Below are 18,372 nucleotides of genomic sequence, written 5' to 3' on the forward strand. Positions count from 1 at the left end.
TTTGCAAAAGTCCTATGTGCGTGTGTACATATCCAGATGTAAAAAAAAAAAAAAAAACTTGAAGGCAGAGAGAAGTCTTGAATAGCACCAAAACCAGCCGAGTGGTACATACATGGAAGAGCTTTTGTCTCCCAGACAACCCCAAATAATGAGGATTCACTTTACCCCATCCAGTCCTAGTTATTTGGGGAGCATTCACCTTTTTAAAAAATAAGGAAAAAGAGACCTGCTCTTGAAGAGCTTTTGCTTGCTCTGGACTCCTCCTTAGATTTCTCCTGCCACGTGGCACCTGGGAATCTGGGTAGGATGTCACAGAGAGCAAGGGCTGGTGCTTGCCTGTTTTATTGGCTTCCTCTGTCAACACCTTTCATTGAATTGTCTTTTTTTGGAGAGCAGAAGGGATTCTTGAAGAATGCAAAGATGGCCATAGTGGGCTTTATGTAAGATTTCAGTAATATTTCAGTTGAACATCCCAGGTGGCAAACGACAGAGACAAAAACATGCATGTGGGGAAGCACCAAGCATGGTCAGGGGTCAGGGGTCTGAGTCTGACTGTACCCAGGAGTACATGTGGAAAAGCAGTGACATTTGACTGGGAAGAAGACAGTTTCTTCCGTGGCCAAAAGGAAGACATGGAATGACAATTGGAGTGTTTGGGGTATTTTACTCCATGGAAAATGGGGAGCCATCCTTTGGATGGCATTCTATGAGAATTGTTCAAAATCAAACATGGCTGGCGGGAGCATAAAATGGTACAGCCACTTTGGAAAACTGGCCATTTTTTATAAAGTTAAACATATACCTATGATATGACCCAGCAATGGCACTCCTAGCTATTTACTCAAATACCTATTTATGAATGTCTACAGAGGCTTTATTCATTATCAGCAAAAACTGGAAACAACTTAAATGTCCTTCATCTGGTGACAGGGTAGACAGTGGATAAATCCACCCATACAGGGGAATCCTACTCAGAAACAAAAAAGGAGCGAACTACTGATAGGCACAACAGCATGGATGAAACTCAAAATATGGATGCTAAGTGTAAGGAGACAGACTCAAAGGGCTATGTATTATAGGATTCCAATTACCTGACATTTTAGAAAAAGTAAAACTATAGTGATAGAAAAAAGTGGTTATCAGGAGCTGGTGCTAGAGGAAGAATTGACTACAAGAGATTGTCCCTCAAAGGACATGAAGGAATTTTGGGGGGTGATGGAACTGTTCTTTGTGTTGATTGTAACAGTGGTTAGGTGACTGTGTATCTGTCAAAACTCACAGAACTATACATTGAAAAGGGTGTATTTTACTGCATGTAAATTATACCTTCATCTTTAAAAAGGAAAAAAAAAATCACACAGTGCTTTTGAGTTTGGTATTAAAGCAGAATGAAAAAAAAAAAAACTTAGAACCTAGAAAAATCCAATGGGAAAACTAGTTTATAACACTTCCTGATAGAATCGATTTTTCCATTCCCTGTCTTAAAGAAATGGACTTAGAAATATTTAATGAGGGCGCCTGGGTGGCTCAGTTGGTTAAGCAACTGCCTTTGGCTCAGGTCATGATCCTGGAGTCCCGGGATCGAGTCCCGCATCGGGCTCCCTGCTCGGCGGGGAGCCTGCTTCTCCCTCTGACCCTCCCCCCTCTCATGTGCTCTCTCATTCTCTCTCTCTCAAATAAATAAATAAAATCTTTAAAAAAAAAAGAAATATTTAATGATTTTGGCTTAATGACATGGCTGGATCTTTTTAACCACTGTGACTATAGATAACAATAAAACCCGTTGTCTATTAGTTATTATTGTGCACTTCCAATAGCTTGCCTGGTTCATTGCATCTTAACTTCTCCCCATGTGGGGTTATTTGGCCTTCATATTTATTTGGCACTCTGTTATTCAGCTTCCTCTGCCAGTGTCTGGGACAGTCTGGTTGCTCGTTCTGGGTTCATAGCCTGGTTCCAGAACTTGAGGTTACCTTATGATCCAGTTCAAGAGTTTGGACTCTTCCCTGCTTCTTGGAACCCAGTACCGGCTTTATACCCTCGTTCTGGCAACCAGGTCCTTGTTTCTGAATTACTCAACCCCCTGCTTTGGTGTCTAGTTTGTTTTTAGGACCTTCAAATTCAACTTCAAACCATATTTAATCGTGCATTATGTACTGAGTACTTGTTCTAAATCCTGAGGATATGATTAATAAATAATAATAATGATAGATAACATTGATATAGTACTTACTTAGTATGCACCAGGCACTGATATAAATGCTTTACATATATACTCACTTAACATCTCAATGAGGTAGGTACTATTAGTATGCCCATTTTACAGATAAAGTAACTGAGATCCAGATAAGTTAAATAACTTTTTTAGAGTCTCACAGCCAGAAAGCATAAAACAATAAACAAGAAATAAACAGTCTCTGCTTTCAGAAAAGTCCATAGACATCCCTATTTTAAAAATCTGTTATCCTTTTTATAATAAAAAAAAAAATGTTGGCCAGATATCCCAGAAAGTCCTCATGAATACATTCTTTATATGATTATGCAATAGGAAAATCAAGTTGCACAAGTTTGGCCTTTACGGTGGTGTCATGAGTTTTGTTTGAATCTTACACAGATTTACATCTGTTGCCTCTGACTATTAGTCTGAGGGTTTGTTACAATAAGTAACATGGGCTTTTACACTATTGCAAGCTACAGCCTGTCAATGCACTGAAGGTGGGTTATTAGGTTGGCTTTTATTTCCACTATCTGCTCAATTCTCAAACACTAGAGGGGTGCCCACCCAAAGTTAATTCATGCCTCACCTGAGTATGTGTCAACATAGAAATAAGACAGTATCATTCTGCTTAAAGTCATTCAGTGGATATCAATGTCTTCACAATAAGGTCCAAATTATTTTATATAGACAAGACTCTCCCTAATTGGTCTTTTAACTATCCCTAGAGTGTCACTTGTCATCACTCTCCAATTTCCTGTATTGAACCCACTTTGCCCACTCATTCATTTCTTTGTAAATGCTGCCCCCTCTGCCTGAAATTTCCCAAGGACCTCCCATAATCCCCACCCTTCTCTTGGCCAATCCCTAAGATGAGTGCTCTAAGATTCAGTTAGGGAGTTCTCTTTTTGGGAAGTCTACCAGACTTCCACACCCACGCTATGCTCTCCTATCCTAGCACTATGATGTCAATATGTCTTTACTTGTGTGTCTTTCGTGTTAACTGGTAAACTCCTGAGGACAGGGACCAGTCTTCTTTGCACTTTTACTGTAGAGATGCCAAAGAAAAATGCCCAGGGAAGCCAAACAGGTGAAACAAATGAAGGATGTGAGCCAGATGGAGGGAAAGGCCATGTCCAGCCAGAAGAATGGGGTCAGTCGCTGCTCAGCTCTAGCTGACTATTGCTACATGGAAATGTAGACCACGGTTGACAAACCTCCTGATTTCTAAAAAGAGGTCAGAAATTCAGCCCACTAATGTGAAACCTCCTAAAAATATTATCACAGCTCTTTGATAAATGCTCAGTGGGCCAAATAAAACATTCTTGCTGGACACCTGATTTGCAGTCCCTCCCATGCTCTGTGCACAGAGCATGGTAAATACCCAAAACAAACCCAGAGAGTACCTCTTGCACACTGTCAGGCATGATTTGGGGCACCATGTGCCGAAGGCTCCACAAGGTGTTAGGCACCTCGCTGTCTCTGAAAAATTGACTTTGTTTTATTCTTTTGTGGAAAGGCCCTTTGTGTAAAACTGTCAGTTCTCACAATTCCTGATGGGGATACCTTTGGCCTTATTTAACACCCTACTGTTCTATTATGGTAGCATCTGCCTCACAAAAGCACTTTGGATCAGGGCAGACTCATAGTACTGAGCCTTTAAGTTTTCTATAGAAAACTATGTGGTTTTTGTTTGTTTGCTTGTATTTTAATCGTTGGAGCATAATCAGAGCCCACTAAATTTGCTTCCTGAAGGATTCCACCAGGATGTGGAGAGCCTGGGAATGTAACATTGAATAGTTTAAAAAGCAAAAGCTCTGGGGGTGCCTGGGTGGCTCAGTCAGTAGAGTGTTGACTCTCGATCTCGGGGTTGTGAGTTCCAGCCCCATGTTGGCTGTAGAGGTTACTTAAAAATATAATCTTAAAAAAAAAAAAAGGCAAAACTCTGTTGCCATGCAGAATGTTATCAGTAGAGAACTCCAAGATAATAGCACTTACCACCCAGATTTAGAAATGCTGTGGGTTGGGGGGCGGAGCAAGATGGCGGAGGAGTAGACCTGGATTTCGTCTGGTCTCAGGAATTCAGCTGCATAGGGATCAAACCATTCTGAACACCTACGAACTCAACAGGAGATGGAAGAAAAGAAGAGCAACAACTCTCTCATCAGAAAAGCGACCACTTTTTGGAAGGTAGGACGTGCGGAGAAGTGAATCTGAGGCGATATTCGGGAGGATAGACGGCGGGGGAGGGGCCTCCATCGGCCGCTTCTGGCAACTGATAGAGCCGCGGAGCACAAAATCGGAACTTTTAGAAGTCGGCTCCGTTGAGGTAGGTCGCTCCAGTGGCTAAGCGGGGGATGGAACTCTCGCGGGACAGTGTGGTCTCAGGACCCTCGGGGTCACAGAAAGACCAGGGGTGCCTGAGTGTGGCAGAGTTCCCAGGTATCGTAGCAGGGAAGCCGGCTGCAGAGACGGAGCCGAGGCGCGGGCTCTCAGCTCGGGGTTGCCATAAACCGTGATCCGCGGCACAGTCGGGCCACTGCTCCTCCAGCAGGGACCCAACAAGCGGCAGATCCGGGGAGACTCACCTTCTTCCCCCGGGAGGAGCCGCGCGGGAGTGCACCGCAGGGATCTGCTGGGTTTGGAGACTCCACACGGGGTCGGGTGCCAGAGATAGAAACGCGCGGTCACAGGCCGGGTGAGCACGGAGTGCGGCCGGAGACCGGGGAGACGGGAGTGACTGCTTTTCTCTTGGGGGCGCACTGAGGAGCAGGGCCTGAGTTCTCGGCTCCTCCGGGGCGGAGATTGGGAGGCCGCCATTTTCACTCTCGTCCTCCAAACAAGAAAAATATGCAGCCAAGAATACTATATCCAGCTAGGCTGTCATTGAAAATAGAAGGAGAGATAAAAAGCTTCCAGGACAAACAAAAACTAAAAGAATTTGTAAACACGAAACCAGCCCTACAAGAAATATTGAAAGGGGTCCTCTAAGCAAAGAGAGAGCCTAAAAGTAACATAGACCAGAAAGGAACACAGACAATATACAGTACCAGTCACCTTACAGGCAATACAATGGCACTAAATTCATATCTTTCGATAGTTACCCTGAATGCAAATGGGCTAAACACCCCAATCAAAAGACACAGGGTATCAGATTGGATAAAAAACAAGACCCATCGATATGCTGTCTGCAAGAGACTCATTTTAGACCCAAAGACACCTCCAGATTGAAAGTGAGGGGGTGAAAAACCATTTATCATGCTAATGGACATCAAAAGAAAGCTAGGGTGGCAATCCTTACATCAGACAAATTAGATTTTAAACCAAAGACCATAATAAGAGATGAGGAAGGGCACTATATCATACTTAAAGAGTCTATCCAACAAGAAGATCTAACAACTGTAAATATCTGTGCCCCTAACATGGGAACAGCCAATTATATGAGCCAATTAATAACAAAATCAAAGAAACACATCGACAACAATACAATAATAGTAGGGGACTTTAACACCCCCTCACTGAAATGGACAGATCATCTAAGCAAAAGATCAACAAGGAAATATAGACTTTAAATGACACACTGGACCAAATGGACTTCACAGACATATTCAGAACATTCCATCCCAAAGCAACAGAATACACATTCTTCTCTAGTGCCCATGGAACCTTCTCCAGAATAGATCACATCCTAGGTCACAAATCAGGTCTCAACCAGTACCAAAAGATTGGGATCATGCCCTGCATATTTTCGGACCACAATGCTTTGAAACTAGAACTCAATCACAAGAGAAAAGTCAGAAAGAACTGAAATGCATGGAGGCTAAAGAGCATCCTACTAAAGAATGAATGGGTCAACCAGGAAATTAAAGAAGAATTAAAAAAATTCATGGAAACAAATGAGAATGAAAACACAACTGTTCAAAATCTTTGGGATGCAGCAAAGGCAGTCCTAAGAGGAGGGTAGATAGCAATACAAGCCTTTCTCAAGAAACAAGAAAGTTCTCAAATTCACAACCTAACCTTTCACCTGAAGAAACTGGAGAAAGAACAGCAAATAAAGCCTAAACCCACCAGGATAAGAGAATTAATAATGATCAGAGCAGAAATCAATGGAATAGAAACCAAAAGAACAGTGGAACACATCAATGAAACTAGGAGCTGGTTCTTTGAAAGAATTAATAAGATTGATAAACCCCTGGCCAGACTTATCAAAAAGAAAAGAGAAAGGACCCAAATAAATAAAATCATGAATGAAAGAGGAGAGATCACAACCAATACCAAAGAAATACAATTAGGAGAACATATTATGACCAACTATATGCCAGCAAATTAGATAATCTGGAAGAAATGGGTGCATTCCTAGAGATGTATCAACTACCAAAACTGAACCAGTTAGAAATAGAAAACCTGAATAGACCCATAACCACTAAGGAAATTGAAGCAGTCATCGAAAATCTCCCAACAAATAAGAGCCCAGGGCCAGATGGCTTCCCAGGGGAGTTCTAACATACATTTAAAGAATGAATACCTATTCTTCTGAAACTGTTCCAAAAAATAGAAATGGAAGAAAGACTTCCAAACTCATTTTATGAGGCCAGGATTACCTTGATCCCAAAATCAGACAAAGACCCCATCAAAAAGGAGAATTACAGACCAATATCCCTGATGAACATGGATGCAAAAATTTTCACCAAAATACTAGCCAATAGGATCCAACAGTACATTAAAAGGATTATTTACCACGACCAAGTGGGATTTATTCCTGGGCTGCAAGTTTGGTTCAACATCTGCAACTCAATCAATGTGATACAATACATTAATAAAGGAAAGAACAAGAACCATATGATCCTCTCAATAGATGCAGAAAAAGCATTTGACAAAGTACAGCATCCTTTCTTGATAAGAACTCTTCAGAGTGTAGGAATAGAGGGTACATACCTCAATATCATAAAAGCCATCTATGAAAAACCCACAGCGAATATCATTCTCAATGGGGAAAAACTGAGAGCTTTCCCCCTAAGGTCAGGAACACGGCAGGGATGTCCACTATCACCACTGCTATTCAACATAGTACTAGAAGGTCTAGCCACAGCAATCAGACAACAAAAGGAAATAAGAGGTATCTGAATCGGCAAAGAAGAAGTCAAACTCTCACTCTTTGCAGATGATATGATACTTTATGTGGAAAACCCAGAAGACTCCACCCCAAAACTGCTAGAACTCATACAGGAATTCAGTCAAGTGGCAGGATATAAAATCAATGCACAGAAGTCAGTGGCATTGCTATACACCAACAAGAAGACAGAAGAAAGAGAAATTAAGGAGTCGATCCCATTTACAACTGCACCCAAAACCATAAGATACCTAGGAATAAATCTAACCAAAGAGACAAAGGATCTGTACTCAGAAAACTATAAAATACTCATGAAAGAAATTGAGGAAGACACAAAGAAATGGGAAAATGTTCCACGGTCATGGATTGGAAGAACAAATATCATGAAGATGTTAATACTACCTAGAGCAATCTACACATTTAATGCAATCCCTATCAAAATACCATCCACTTTTTTCAAAGAAATGGAACAAATAATCCTAACACTTGAATGGAACAAGAAAAGACCCCGAATAGGCAGAAGAATGTTGAAAAAGAAAAGCAAAGCTGGTGGCATCACAATTCCGGACTTCAAGCTCTATTACAAAACTGTAATCATCAAGACAGTATGGTACTGGCACAAAAACACATAGATCAATGGAACAGGATAGCGAGCCCAGAAATGGACCCTCAACTCTATGGTCAACTAATCTTCGACAAAGCGGGAAAGAATGTCCAATGGAAAAAAGACAGTCTCTTCAACAAATGGTGTTGGGAACATTGGACAGCCACATGCAGAAGAATGAAACTGGACCATTTCCTTACACCACACACAAAAATAGACTCCAAATGGTTGAAAGACCTCAATGTGAGACAGGAGTCCATCAAAATCCTAAAGGAGAACACAGGCAGCAACCTCTTTGACCTCAGCTGCAGCAACTTCTTCCTAGAAACATCGCCAAAGGCAAGGGAAGCAAGGGCAAAAATGAACTATTGGGACTTCATCAAGATAAAAAGCTTTTGCACAGCAAAAGAAACAGTCAACAAAACCAAAAGACAACCGACAGAATGGGAGAAGGTATTTGCAAATGACATATCAGATAAAGGGCTAATATCCAAAATCTATAAAGAACTTCTCAAAGTCAACACCCAAAGAACAAAGAATCCAATCAAGAAATGGGCAGAAGACTTGAACAGACATTTTTTTCCAAGAAGACATCCAAATGGCCAACAGACATATGAAAAAGTGCTCAACATTGCTCGGCATCAGGGAAATCCAAATCAAAACCTCGATGAGATACCACCTCACACCAGTCAGAATGGCTAAAATTAACAAGTCAGGAAACGACAGATGTTGGCGGGGATGCAGAGAAAGGGGAACCCTCCTACACTGTTGGTGGGAATGCAAGCTGGTGCAACCACTCTGGAAAACAGTATGGAGGTTCCTCAAAAAGTTGAAAATAGAGCTACTGTACGACCCAGCAATTGCACTACTGGGTATTTACCCCAAAGATACAAATGTAGTGATCTGAAGGGGTACGTGCTCCCCAATGTTTATAGCAGCAATGTCCACAATAGCCAAACTATGGGGAGAGCCAAGATGTCCATCAACAGATGAATGGATAAAGAAGATGGAACACACACACACACACAATGGAATATTATGCAGCCATAAAAAAACCCCGAAGTTTTGCCATTTGCAATGATGTGGATGGAACTAGAGGGTATTATGCTAAGCGAAATAAGTCAGTCAGAGAATGACAAGTATCATATGATCTCACTGATGTGAGGAATTCTTAATCTCAGGAAACAAACTGAGGGTTGCTGGAGTTGTGGGGGGTGGGAGGGATGGGGTGGCTGGGTGATAGCCATTGGGGATGGTATGCGCTATGTGAGCGCTGTGAATTGTCTAAGACTATTGAATCATAGACCTGTACCTCTGAAATAATACATTATATATTAAAAAAAAAAAAAAAGAAGATAGTAGGAAGGGAAAAATGAAGGGGGGAAATCGGAGGGGGAGACGAACCATGAGAGACTATGGACTCTGAGAAACAAACTGAGGGTTCTAGAGGGGAGGGGGCCGGGGGAATGGGTTAGCCTGGTGATGGGTATTAAAGAGGGCATGTACTACATGGATCACTGGGTGTTATACGCAAACAATCATGGAACACTACATCAAAAACTAATGATATAATGTGGTGATTAACATAACATAATAAAATAAAATAAAAAAAAGAAATGCTGTGGGTCATTTTATGCCCCACCCTCTTCTTTCTCACCAATGTAACAGGCAATATATAGTGCCTCAAAGAATGTTCTCTGGTCATCAGACCTACCCTACAAATGAATGGTGCCATCTCTTCTGTCAGGACCACCAGGTATTTCTTTAGAAAGTCTAAAGATGGAACTATTTCCCACAATTCGCCTTTCAAACTGTTGCCATATTTTTCTTTAAAAAATGGTGGGGGAGGAACGGACCTTCAACATAGGAAAGCGATAGAAGTATATCTACGGAAGTGAGACAGATCTAGTTTGACTCCTGCCTCTGTCCCTCGTTAGCAGGTTACTTGACCTCCCTGAGCCTTGTGCGTTCTCATGAGTAACACTGGTTACTCTGAGTCCTAAAGACATATGATAAATAGCTGATACATTTTTAAAAATTAATGAATTGGGCTCAATGCAGTGCTGGGCTCATGGCACATTTCCAGTAGGAAAGATCCATCATCAGCATTTTTTATTTACCCAGGTATTACCTATGGTATTGTTATTAATGATAATAATAGTTAACATTTGTTGAGCATTCACTATTGCTACGTGCTGCACGAAGGCATTACATGCTTTATCCTGATAAATCCTTAAAACAACCTTATGAAATAGATACTATTATTATTCAGATTTTAAATGATGAGACCCAGCGCAAAATCCTAGGGCCTGTGTTATGGGAAAACAATGGACACTAATAACAAGTTAGAATCTGAGGACTGCCAATTAGTAGCTATTTGACTCCAGGCTGTATCTTATCTTGTCTGAGTTTTAATTTCTCCATTCATAAAGTGGCTTAGGAATGCCTGTCTCCAGGAGTCACTGGGCAATCAAAATGAGGTAATATATATGAAATGCCTGGCACATACTAGAGTCTCGTTAAAATGTTTGCTATTACTTCCGCCCTGCATCCTCACCCAGACTCCCCAGGGCAGAATCTTTTTGTGTAGCAGGCAGGCACACGCTCTCCATATAGCAGAGATTCTCTGACTTGAGAGTGCCTCTAAGTCAATGGGAAGCTTGTTAAAATGCAGCTTCCTAGGCCCGGGAGTCTAACTCAGTAAATCTGAGGTGGGGCCCAGGGACCCACACTTTTAGCACAACCTCCCTGCTGATTCCGCCAACACAGCAGTCAGTGCTCAGATCATAGCTGGAGAAATAAGACTGAGGTAGAATATCCCAGTCTGGTTTTTTGGAATTACGTTAACTCATTGTAAACACAGTGTTGGAAACTCACCTTTGTAGCTTAGCTTTAGCATTAAGCTCAGAAACTGTTTCAAGGAATGTAGTATTTCCAAAGATACTGACATCTCTTTAAACGCTGTCTTTCTAGGGGAGTATTCAATCTGGAATTGAACTCCAAGTAACATTACATTTGAGTCAGCCCAGCCTCTTGGCTCTTCTGTGTTCTAAGAGTAGTATTTTAGAGTTCTTAGAACACCTACTGTTCATAGTAGTGTGAGGTAAAGTCAAATTTTTAAGATAGCCAACATGTCGGTTCTATTTCAAGAAACAACATTAATGATAAGATTTGGAGATAGAATATTTACAGAACATTTTGATGTTTTTGATAAGAATAAATGAAATAATCATGTATTATCTATAGGCAAACTGTGCTATTGTTACAGAGTTAATCTGTTTGCCTGGACATATTTGTTACATGTTGAAGCTCTAGGCTCTTTGGAGATAAAAACTTTGGCTTGGCCTTGGAAAAGAATTTTTTAACTAAAACCTTAATTGTTTAATTATCAGCTCAATTACAGGGAACATGTGAACCCATATGCTTTTAAATTCATGCCTAAAAGGGGATGCTGTTTACACCCTTAATAAAGTGAGAAATAAAGGAAAATTGTTTCCTCATAATCCAGTTTTCACAGTGAGGCTTGACTAATTTAGAATGACTTTCTAGAACATTAAAGAATCCCATTTAGAGTGAAGGAAAAAAAATTCTAAATCCAAATCCTGTGGAGCTGTGTTCTACCAGGGAGGAATGTGCATATGAAGTCATGACCCCCTGATGACCGTCTCTACACCCGCGATCCTACATCTAGACTGTTCCACCTGTGGCTTTTCATTACGGTCTTAACAATCGTCATATCAACTTATCACCCTAGATTTGTGAAAAGATTCCTTTTGGGGAGAATTTACAGGAGGAATAATTACTTAAAGAGAGTTCTTTAAGACTATAACCCTTAGTGCTACTATTGTCTGTATGGTATCTGTATTTTTTTGATAATCAATGTACTTTTGTACATCCATGTTAATCTTCTAAAAGGAAAAAAAAAGAGGTGGGTGGTGGTGGTAGCTCATTTTGATTATTTTATTTTTAAGTACATTTATAGGCTTTAGAGCCAGACAGACCTGGATTCAAATCCCACCTCCTCCTTTTTGCCACTATGACTTTGGGGATATTTCTAAGCCCTGGTTTTCTTCATTCATAAAATAGTGTAAAACAGGAAATAATAAAATATGATAGTTGCAGTGATTAAATGAAATGAAATGACGTGCAGGCCTTAATTCTTTATCTGAAACCTGTGGGACAAAATATGTTTTGGGCTTCAGAATTATCCACATTTTAGAAAATTAACATGGTACATAGATAGGACATTCCATACAATTCACAGCAGGGTCTGGGACAGTATCTGTAACCACACATTGATCTTTCTGCAGCAATGCATATAAATATTCATATAGTCCTTATAAATACTGTAAATGAAGACTATAAATAACAGTATGTCCGTCCATGTCAAGTTTGAAGCCAAATGAATTTGCACAAACTTACAAGAACTTTGGACTATAAAGAACATTGAACATTCCATTAGAGCAATCCAGGTGTTGAGGCCAAATGGATTTGGGCCACTTACCAAGGACTTTGGAATTCTGGACTATACAAAGAAACACGACACTGTCTAGGATGTGGCAAAACCTCTAAGACATTATCGAAGCTTTTACTTAAACAGTACTTTGTGTCGGACACTGCACTAAACTTATTGCCTAATAAATCTTCTACTTCGATCAAAATTGTGTGAGGCTGGTGTTAGTATTCCCATTTTATGGGTGAGGAAAAAAAGGCAACAGAAGTTAGTCACTTGCTTAAGGCCACACGACTAAACAAGAGTGGCACTAGATTTTGACCTCAGATAGTTTAGCTTTAGGGTCTGCTTGTGACCCCTGTGTTATAGACCATGTGTTAGCTCTTGGTCTCCTTTGGAAGTTAAGAGATGAGTTCAGCTCTTCTCTCTATATTGCAAGGCCTTAAAAGCATCGTCATGTTGAAGCAGATCTTGCTCAGAATTAAACTCCTTTTAACTATGAAACTTACACTTACTTATTAACATCTGGCTTCATTTCACCAAGGAGTTGGAAGGGCTTGTAAAATATATGCAATCCCAGTGATTATGGTGAATAATCTGGGGAATTAGAGCAAAGGGGAAAAGAGGAATTCTTCCGTATGAAATTATTTTCACTATTATCTATGTATAATGTAGCCTGGGTACAGCGTATGTCAATAAAAATTTTATTTTGTAGACCTTTGAGATTTTTCTCGTCCTCAAGTCATCTCGTATGATTGAAAAAAGAGGGTTTATCATCCATATGTCTTCTATCCATGCCAACGTCTGTCATCGTTAAATTGTTTCACAGGTTAATTTAAAAAACAAGCTGAAGTTGGCCCTTATTGGCCAGAGCCTCTTTGGACAGGAAGTCTACAGCCAGCTCTGCAAAGAGGGCCACCGAGTTGTAGGCGTGTTCACAGTGCCAGACAAGGATGGAAAAGCTGACCCGCTGGGTGAGTGTATCTTGGAACCTACTGAATCAAGGACTCCTCACTGACCCAGCCAGCACAGACCCCAGCTCAGACCCCTTACCCCTCATTAGCATGTCTACACTTCTACTTCTTTGCCACAGGCTCCAAAGACCCAGCTGCCACATCTACCCTACCTATTGAAAGCCTTCACAAGCTAAGTCTGATTTCATGATGGAGACTCAATTCTCCTTTCTCCATGGGCCCAAGACAAAGGTGCAGGGCCCCATCATATTAAGAGTTTCTCCACTTACCTCCAAGGTAATCACCAGGTCCATTAGAGGAATTTCCATGCATATGTTTTTTTCTGAACTATGCCTGTGACTTTCCAAAAGTGTTATGGAACATCTAGAATAATGTCTGATTCAGAGGTGCCAGTGGAAATGAAGGGAGGGCCACATCCAAGAACAGGAATTGATGTGGGGTCATAAAGAATGCATTTATGTCAGAACGAATTGTAGCTGTGACTGCTTGGCTGTTAAGGTAAGATTAAAGAAGACAGCCATCCTCAAAGCAAACCCTCGGTGGGAGTCTGATTTGCAAGCTATACAGTTGACCCTTGAACAATGCAGGGGTTAGAGGCGCTGACCCCCTACACAGTCAAAGATCCACGTATAACTTTGGACTCCCCCAACACTTAACTACTAAAAGCCTACTGTTGACCAGAAGGAAGTCTTACTGATAACATAAGCAGTTGATTACCACAGCTTTTGTATATGTATTATACAGTGTATTCTCACAATAAAGTAAGTTAGAGAAAAGAAAATGTTATTTAAAAAAATCATAAGGAAGCGAAAATACATTTACGGTATTATATTTATCAAAAAAATTTCACCTGTAAGTGGACCCACACCGTTCAAACCTGTATTTTTCAAGAGTCAACTATAGTTATGTTGTGAATAGGTGTAAGACACAGAGATAGAAACAGTCTACAAACTGCCCAGATAGGGAATAAGAATGAGCAACCAGACATCTTGGCTTTCGAATTAGATCTTCACAAATCACTGGTACAATGTGACATATAGGTTGGAAAATACTAATCTGTGATAACCCTTAAATTTTATGGTTTTTTTCTCAAAAGCAGCAGCTCTGAGGTTTATCCTAATTCCTGTTACTACTTTAAAAACTACTATATTTTTACACTATTTTTCAAGAGTCAAGCTAAAAAAAAAAGTTGGGTCAAGAGCACATATGCACATATGAATTTAATCACTTGATTTAGAAATTATCCTTGTTTCAGAAAAAGGTTATCCCAACATGGGGAATTCTGAGGGAAACTGCCTCATGAATTTAGACGTGGCTCCCAAGGCAGAAGGGGACAGATTCCTATTACTGTGATTATCTGTGCTATTATTATCTATTCCCACCAGCCTTGTGTGGGGGATATTTTGGAGGACTCATATTTGGGATATCGGATTGGCTATTGAATCAGGGAGACCCCAAATAATATTAGCTTAAGTGACATAGAAGTCCATTTCTCAAGTCTGAGTTGGCTGTGAGAGCTGTCGTAGCAGCTTTATACCGATCACGATGCAGGCTCCTGCCCTTTTTGTTTCATCTTTATCAACACTGGGCTTCCATCTCATGGTCCAAGATAGCTGCCTTTAGCCCCAACTATCAAATCTGCATTCTAGCAAGCAGGAAAGGAAAGAGGGGAAGCAGAGGGCAAGCCTTTATTCAGGATATCATCCAGAAGTTGCACATATTAGTCCCACTTGTATCCCACTGGCTAGAACTTGATCACAGGCCAAATCTATTTGCAGAATAGACTGAGAAATGTAGATTTTATTCAGAGTGGCTATGTGCCCAGCTAAAGTACAGGAATCCTTGCTAAGAAACGAAGGGGGGCAACTAGCAGTCTCTGCCACGTACATGAACTTGAGAAGAATTGCAAGCATGTGACTAATCTTAAAGTTCCTTCCAAAGGATGTCCTGGGAAACTTTCCCTAGTGTCTGGTCCCAGGGCTGGAACCTCCTGTCTATTGGTCATGGTCATTTGGGCTGCTGGCATAACATAGATAAGAAAAAATACCAATCTGACTTGTAGAGTAGGCTGGGATGTGGTACAGATATAGTTAACAGTATATGTTTTGGAGTCGTGGAATTCATTCTGCCTCTGCCACTTACTTGCGGCATATGATGATGGGCAAGTTACTAAAACTCACTAAGCTTAGTTCAACAGCACCCATCTTGCACAGATTAAATGAAGTGAGGTATGTAATGTGCGCAGCCCTGCACCTAGTTCATGCAAAGGGATCAAAGTGACAATGGCTAACTAGTCTTGCTGTCAGAATAGTCAACTAGAGCAGCCAAAAATAGCCCTGGGGCAGCCACAAATCAATATGGAAGAATAACCGGTGGATGCCTCAAGCCTATTTCGGTGGTGTATATTTTTAAAAATGAAGACTTCTAAGTTTCTCATCCCATTTTTCTTTCCTAGTCTAACCTTCCACAATTTTCTCCCAATTTTACCTTTTGAACCACCATTTATTCATTTTCCTATCACCTGAAAATGAGTTGTTTTCAGTTTTTTGAACATTTTATGAACATTTACATTTTGTCAACATTATTTTACTGGTCTCTCCCATTCTCCCAAGTGAATTGATCAAGGCATTGGCTTGATGGCCAGATTCCTTCAGGACTCACTTAGGATTTGGAATTTAGGCTTTCTAGTGGAAGCATCATCCCATCCAAAGTCAATGAAGGTTGATGATCCAAAGGGAGAGAAAGGAAAGGGAGCCCAAAAACACAGATAAAAAGCCTTACTTGAAGCTCTTAAAAATCACCTAAAATGTAGTTGCTTTGTGTTGTTGGTAGAAAATAAGTATATATGCTTAATATACGTAAGGTATGTAGTTAGTAAAAGTGATATCTTATTATGGAAAAAAATGAGCTGGTGCTGTCCACACTCTGGAGGGCCATTCCTTTTCCACAGAGAAGTAGATGGAGCCCTTCCTTTGGGAAAGGACATTTTCTGCAGGAAAGAGCCTTGGATCTTCTCCAGTATGGCAAAACCCTCACGAGGAGCATGTATTCTCCATTCTTGGCCTCTCTTCCACTAACTTATCTGATTGGTGAATTTGGGAGAAGGAACTAGACAAGCCCAGCTCAGCTCAAAAAACTTTCTCTCTTTATCTTTTGGGCTCTATCTGTTTGGCGGGGAGAATGTGTTCAGATCTACAGTTTGCCTTCTGTTAAAAGAGACTTCCCTCCAGGAAATAGGCTTGGGAAGGGGCTCTTGGTTTTCCATCTGTGCCAGAGGCTATGTCTAATCTGAGTGCTGATGTACCAGCACTTGGCTCCGAATCTAACAAACAAACAAATATTCTTTAAGTGGCTCTATCAGTAATAAAAGTATAATATTTTTAATCTATGAAAGAAAAACTTCAGTTAAAATTTTAAAATGTGGGCACCTGGGTGGCTCAGTCATTAAGCATCTGCTTTTGGCTCGGGTCATGATCCCAGGGTCCTGAGATCGAGCCCCACATCGGGCTCCCTGCTCTGCAGGAAGCCTGCTTCTCCCTCTCCCACTCCCCCTGCTTCTGTTCCTTTCTCGCTGTGTCTCTCTCTGTCAAATAAATAAATAAAATCTTTTTTAAAAAATTTAAGTGTTATCTAGCTACAAACTTTTGAGTTTAAATCTATTATGCCTCAAATACATAGCTAAAAATCACGTTAGGAAAATGGGTGGATCATGATAAAATTGTAACAGGTCAAATTCTGGTCACAATCTAAATTGTTCTTTGCCATGTTTTCTTTGTCAATGTTTCATGAAGCTGTAAAACTGTAATGTGTGAATCCATAGCCATATTAACTTATGGCCAGTTTTTTGTTCGTTTGTTTTTTTATAAAAATAACTTTCTCTTCCATGCTCAGCTCTAGCTGCAGAGAAAGACGGGACCCCTGTGTTCAAGTTCCCCAGATGGAGAGTCAAGGGCAAGACCATAAAGGAGGTGGCAGAGGCCTACGAATCTGTGGGAGCTGAGCTAAACGTGCTTCCCTTCTGCACACAGTTTATCCCCATGGATATAATTGACAGCCCAAAGCACGGCTCCATCATATATCACCCCTCGCTCCTTCCAAGTCACAGAGGAGCCTCTGCCATCAACTGGTGAGAATTTTTTTAATTATAGAGAAGATGGGCCTACTTCCATTGCCCTATAATCTTTCTGTTTTTTGCCTACGGGATCAAGAGAATAGCTGTGCTTAAGCAACTGTGAGGCCCTGACTGATTGCTACTCTTGCATGAACTCCCCTGAGACTTCAGTGCTGCAGAGGCTGGACAGCATCTCCAAGAATAGCCTATGGAGTACCGGCTCCATTGGATAGAACTTGGTAATTGAGCAAACAGAGGTTCTAGAGTCAGACAAGTTTGGGTTATGCTGGATTTCTTGATCACGGGACTTCTGAGAACCTTTTATATGTGCTTTAGTGAGAGCATCACAATCTCCAAGAGGGAATCTGAGTACACAGTGTTCCCAAACTTATTTGACCATAGAACTTTTCTTTCTTTTTTTTTTTTTTTTTTTTGCCTAGAGCATCTCAAGTACATTTCACGGAATGCTGAGTTACCTGAAATTATCTTCTTTGTTCTGTCTTCTCCTGTTTAACTTTAAGCTTCTTGAGGGAAGGGACTATGGTCTAACATTTTTATTGCTGCAGGTACACTATAAGTCCTGAATACCACAGGTGCACTTCTCTACCTTCTCTCCTTTACCTGTACATCTCCCTGATATCGCTCAGTGTCAGGTTATTAAATAGGCAGAGAACTACACTAAGTTTAAATGTGGTGAATGACATTTCATTGTATTTGGCATGAATTGATTTCTTTTTTGCTCTTGTAATTGTACCGTGTGGTTATCTTTGCACTTAAACTTGTATTTTTTTCTCATTTCACATTGTTTCCACATGCAGAATCACTGGATCAAAGTATATGAATGTTTTTGGGCATCTGGGTGGCTCAGTTGGTTAAGCATCTGCCTTCAGCTCAGGTCATGA

General features: G+C 40.7%; 1 protein-coding gene across 1 annotated transcript in view; it reads left to right on the top strand.

Annotated features, from left to right (window-relative positions):
* The first annotated feature begins 420 nt into the window (after positions 1-420).
* ALDH1L2 (aldehyde dehydrogenase 1 family member L2) overlaps positions 421-18,372 on the top strand; it is a 59,359-nt gene continuing 41,407 nt past the window's right edge. Inside the window, exons 1-4 of the mRNA XM_021687697.1 lie at positions 421-440; positions 1,104-1,248; positions 13,215-13,359; positions 17,251-17,485. Of these exons, the coding sequence (XP_021543372.1) occupies positions 421-440; positions 1,104-1,248; positions 13,215-13,359; positions 17,251-17,485 (545 nt within the window). The remainder of the gene's footprint in view (positions 441-1,103; positions 1,249-13,214; positions 13,360-17,250; positions 17,486-18,372) is intronic.

Source organism: Neomonachus schauinslandi, chromosome 5 (genome assembly GCF_002201575.2).
Source record: "Neomonachus schauinslandi chromosome 5, ASM220157v2, whole genome shotgun sequence".
Lineage (NCBI taxonomy): Eukaryota > Metazoa > Chordata > Mammalia > Carnivora > Phocidae > Neomonachus > Neomonachus schauinslandi.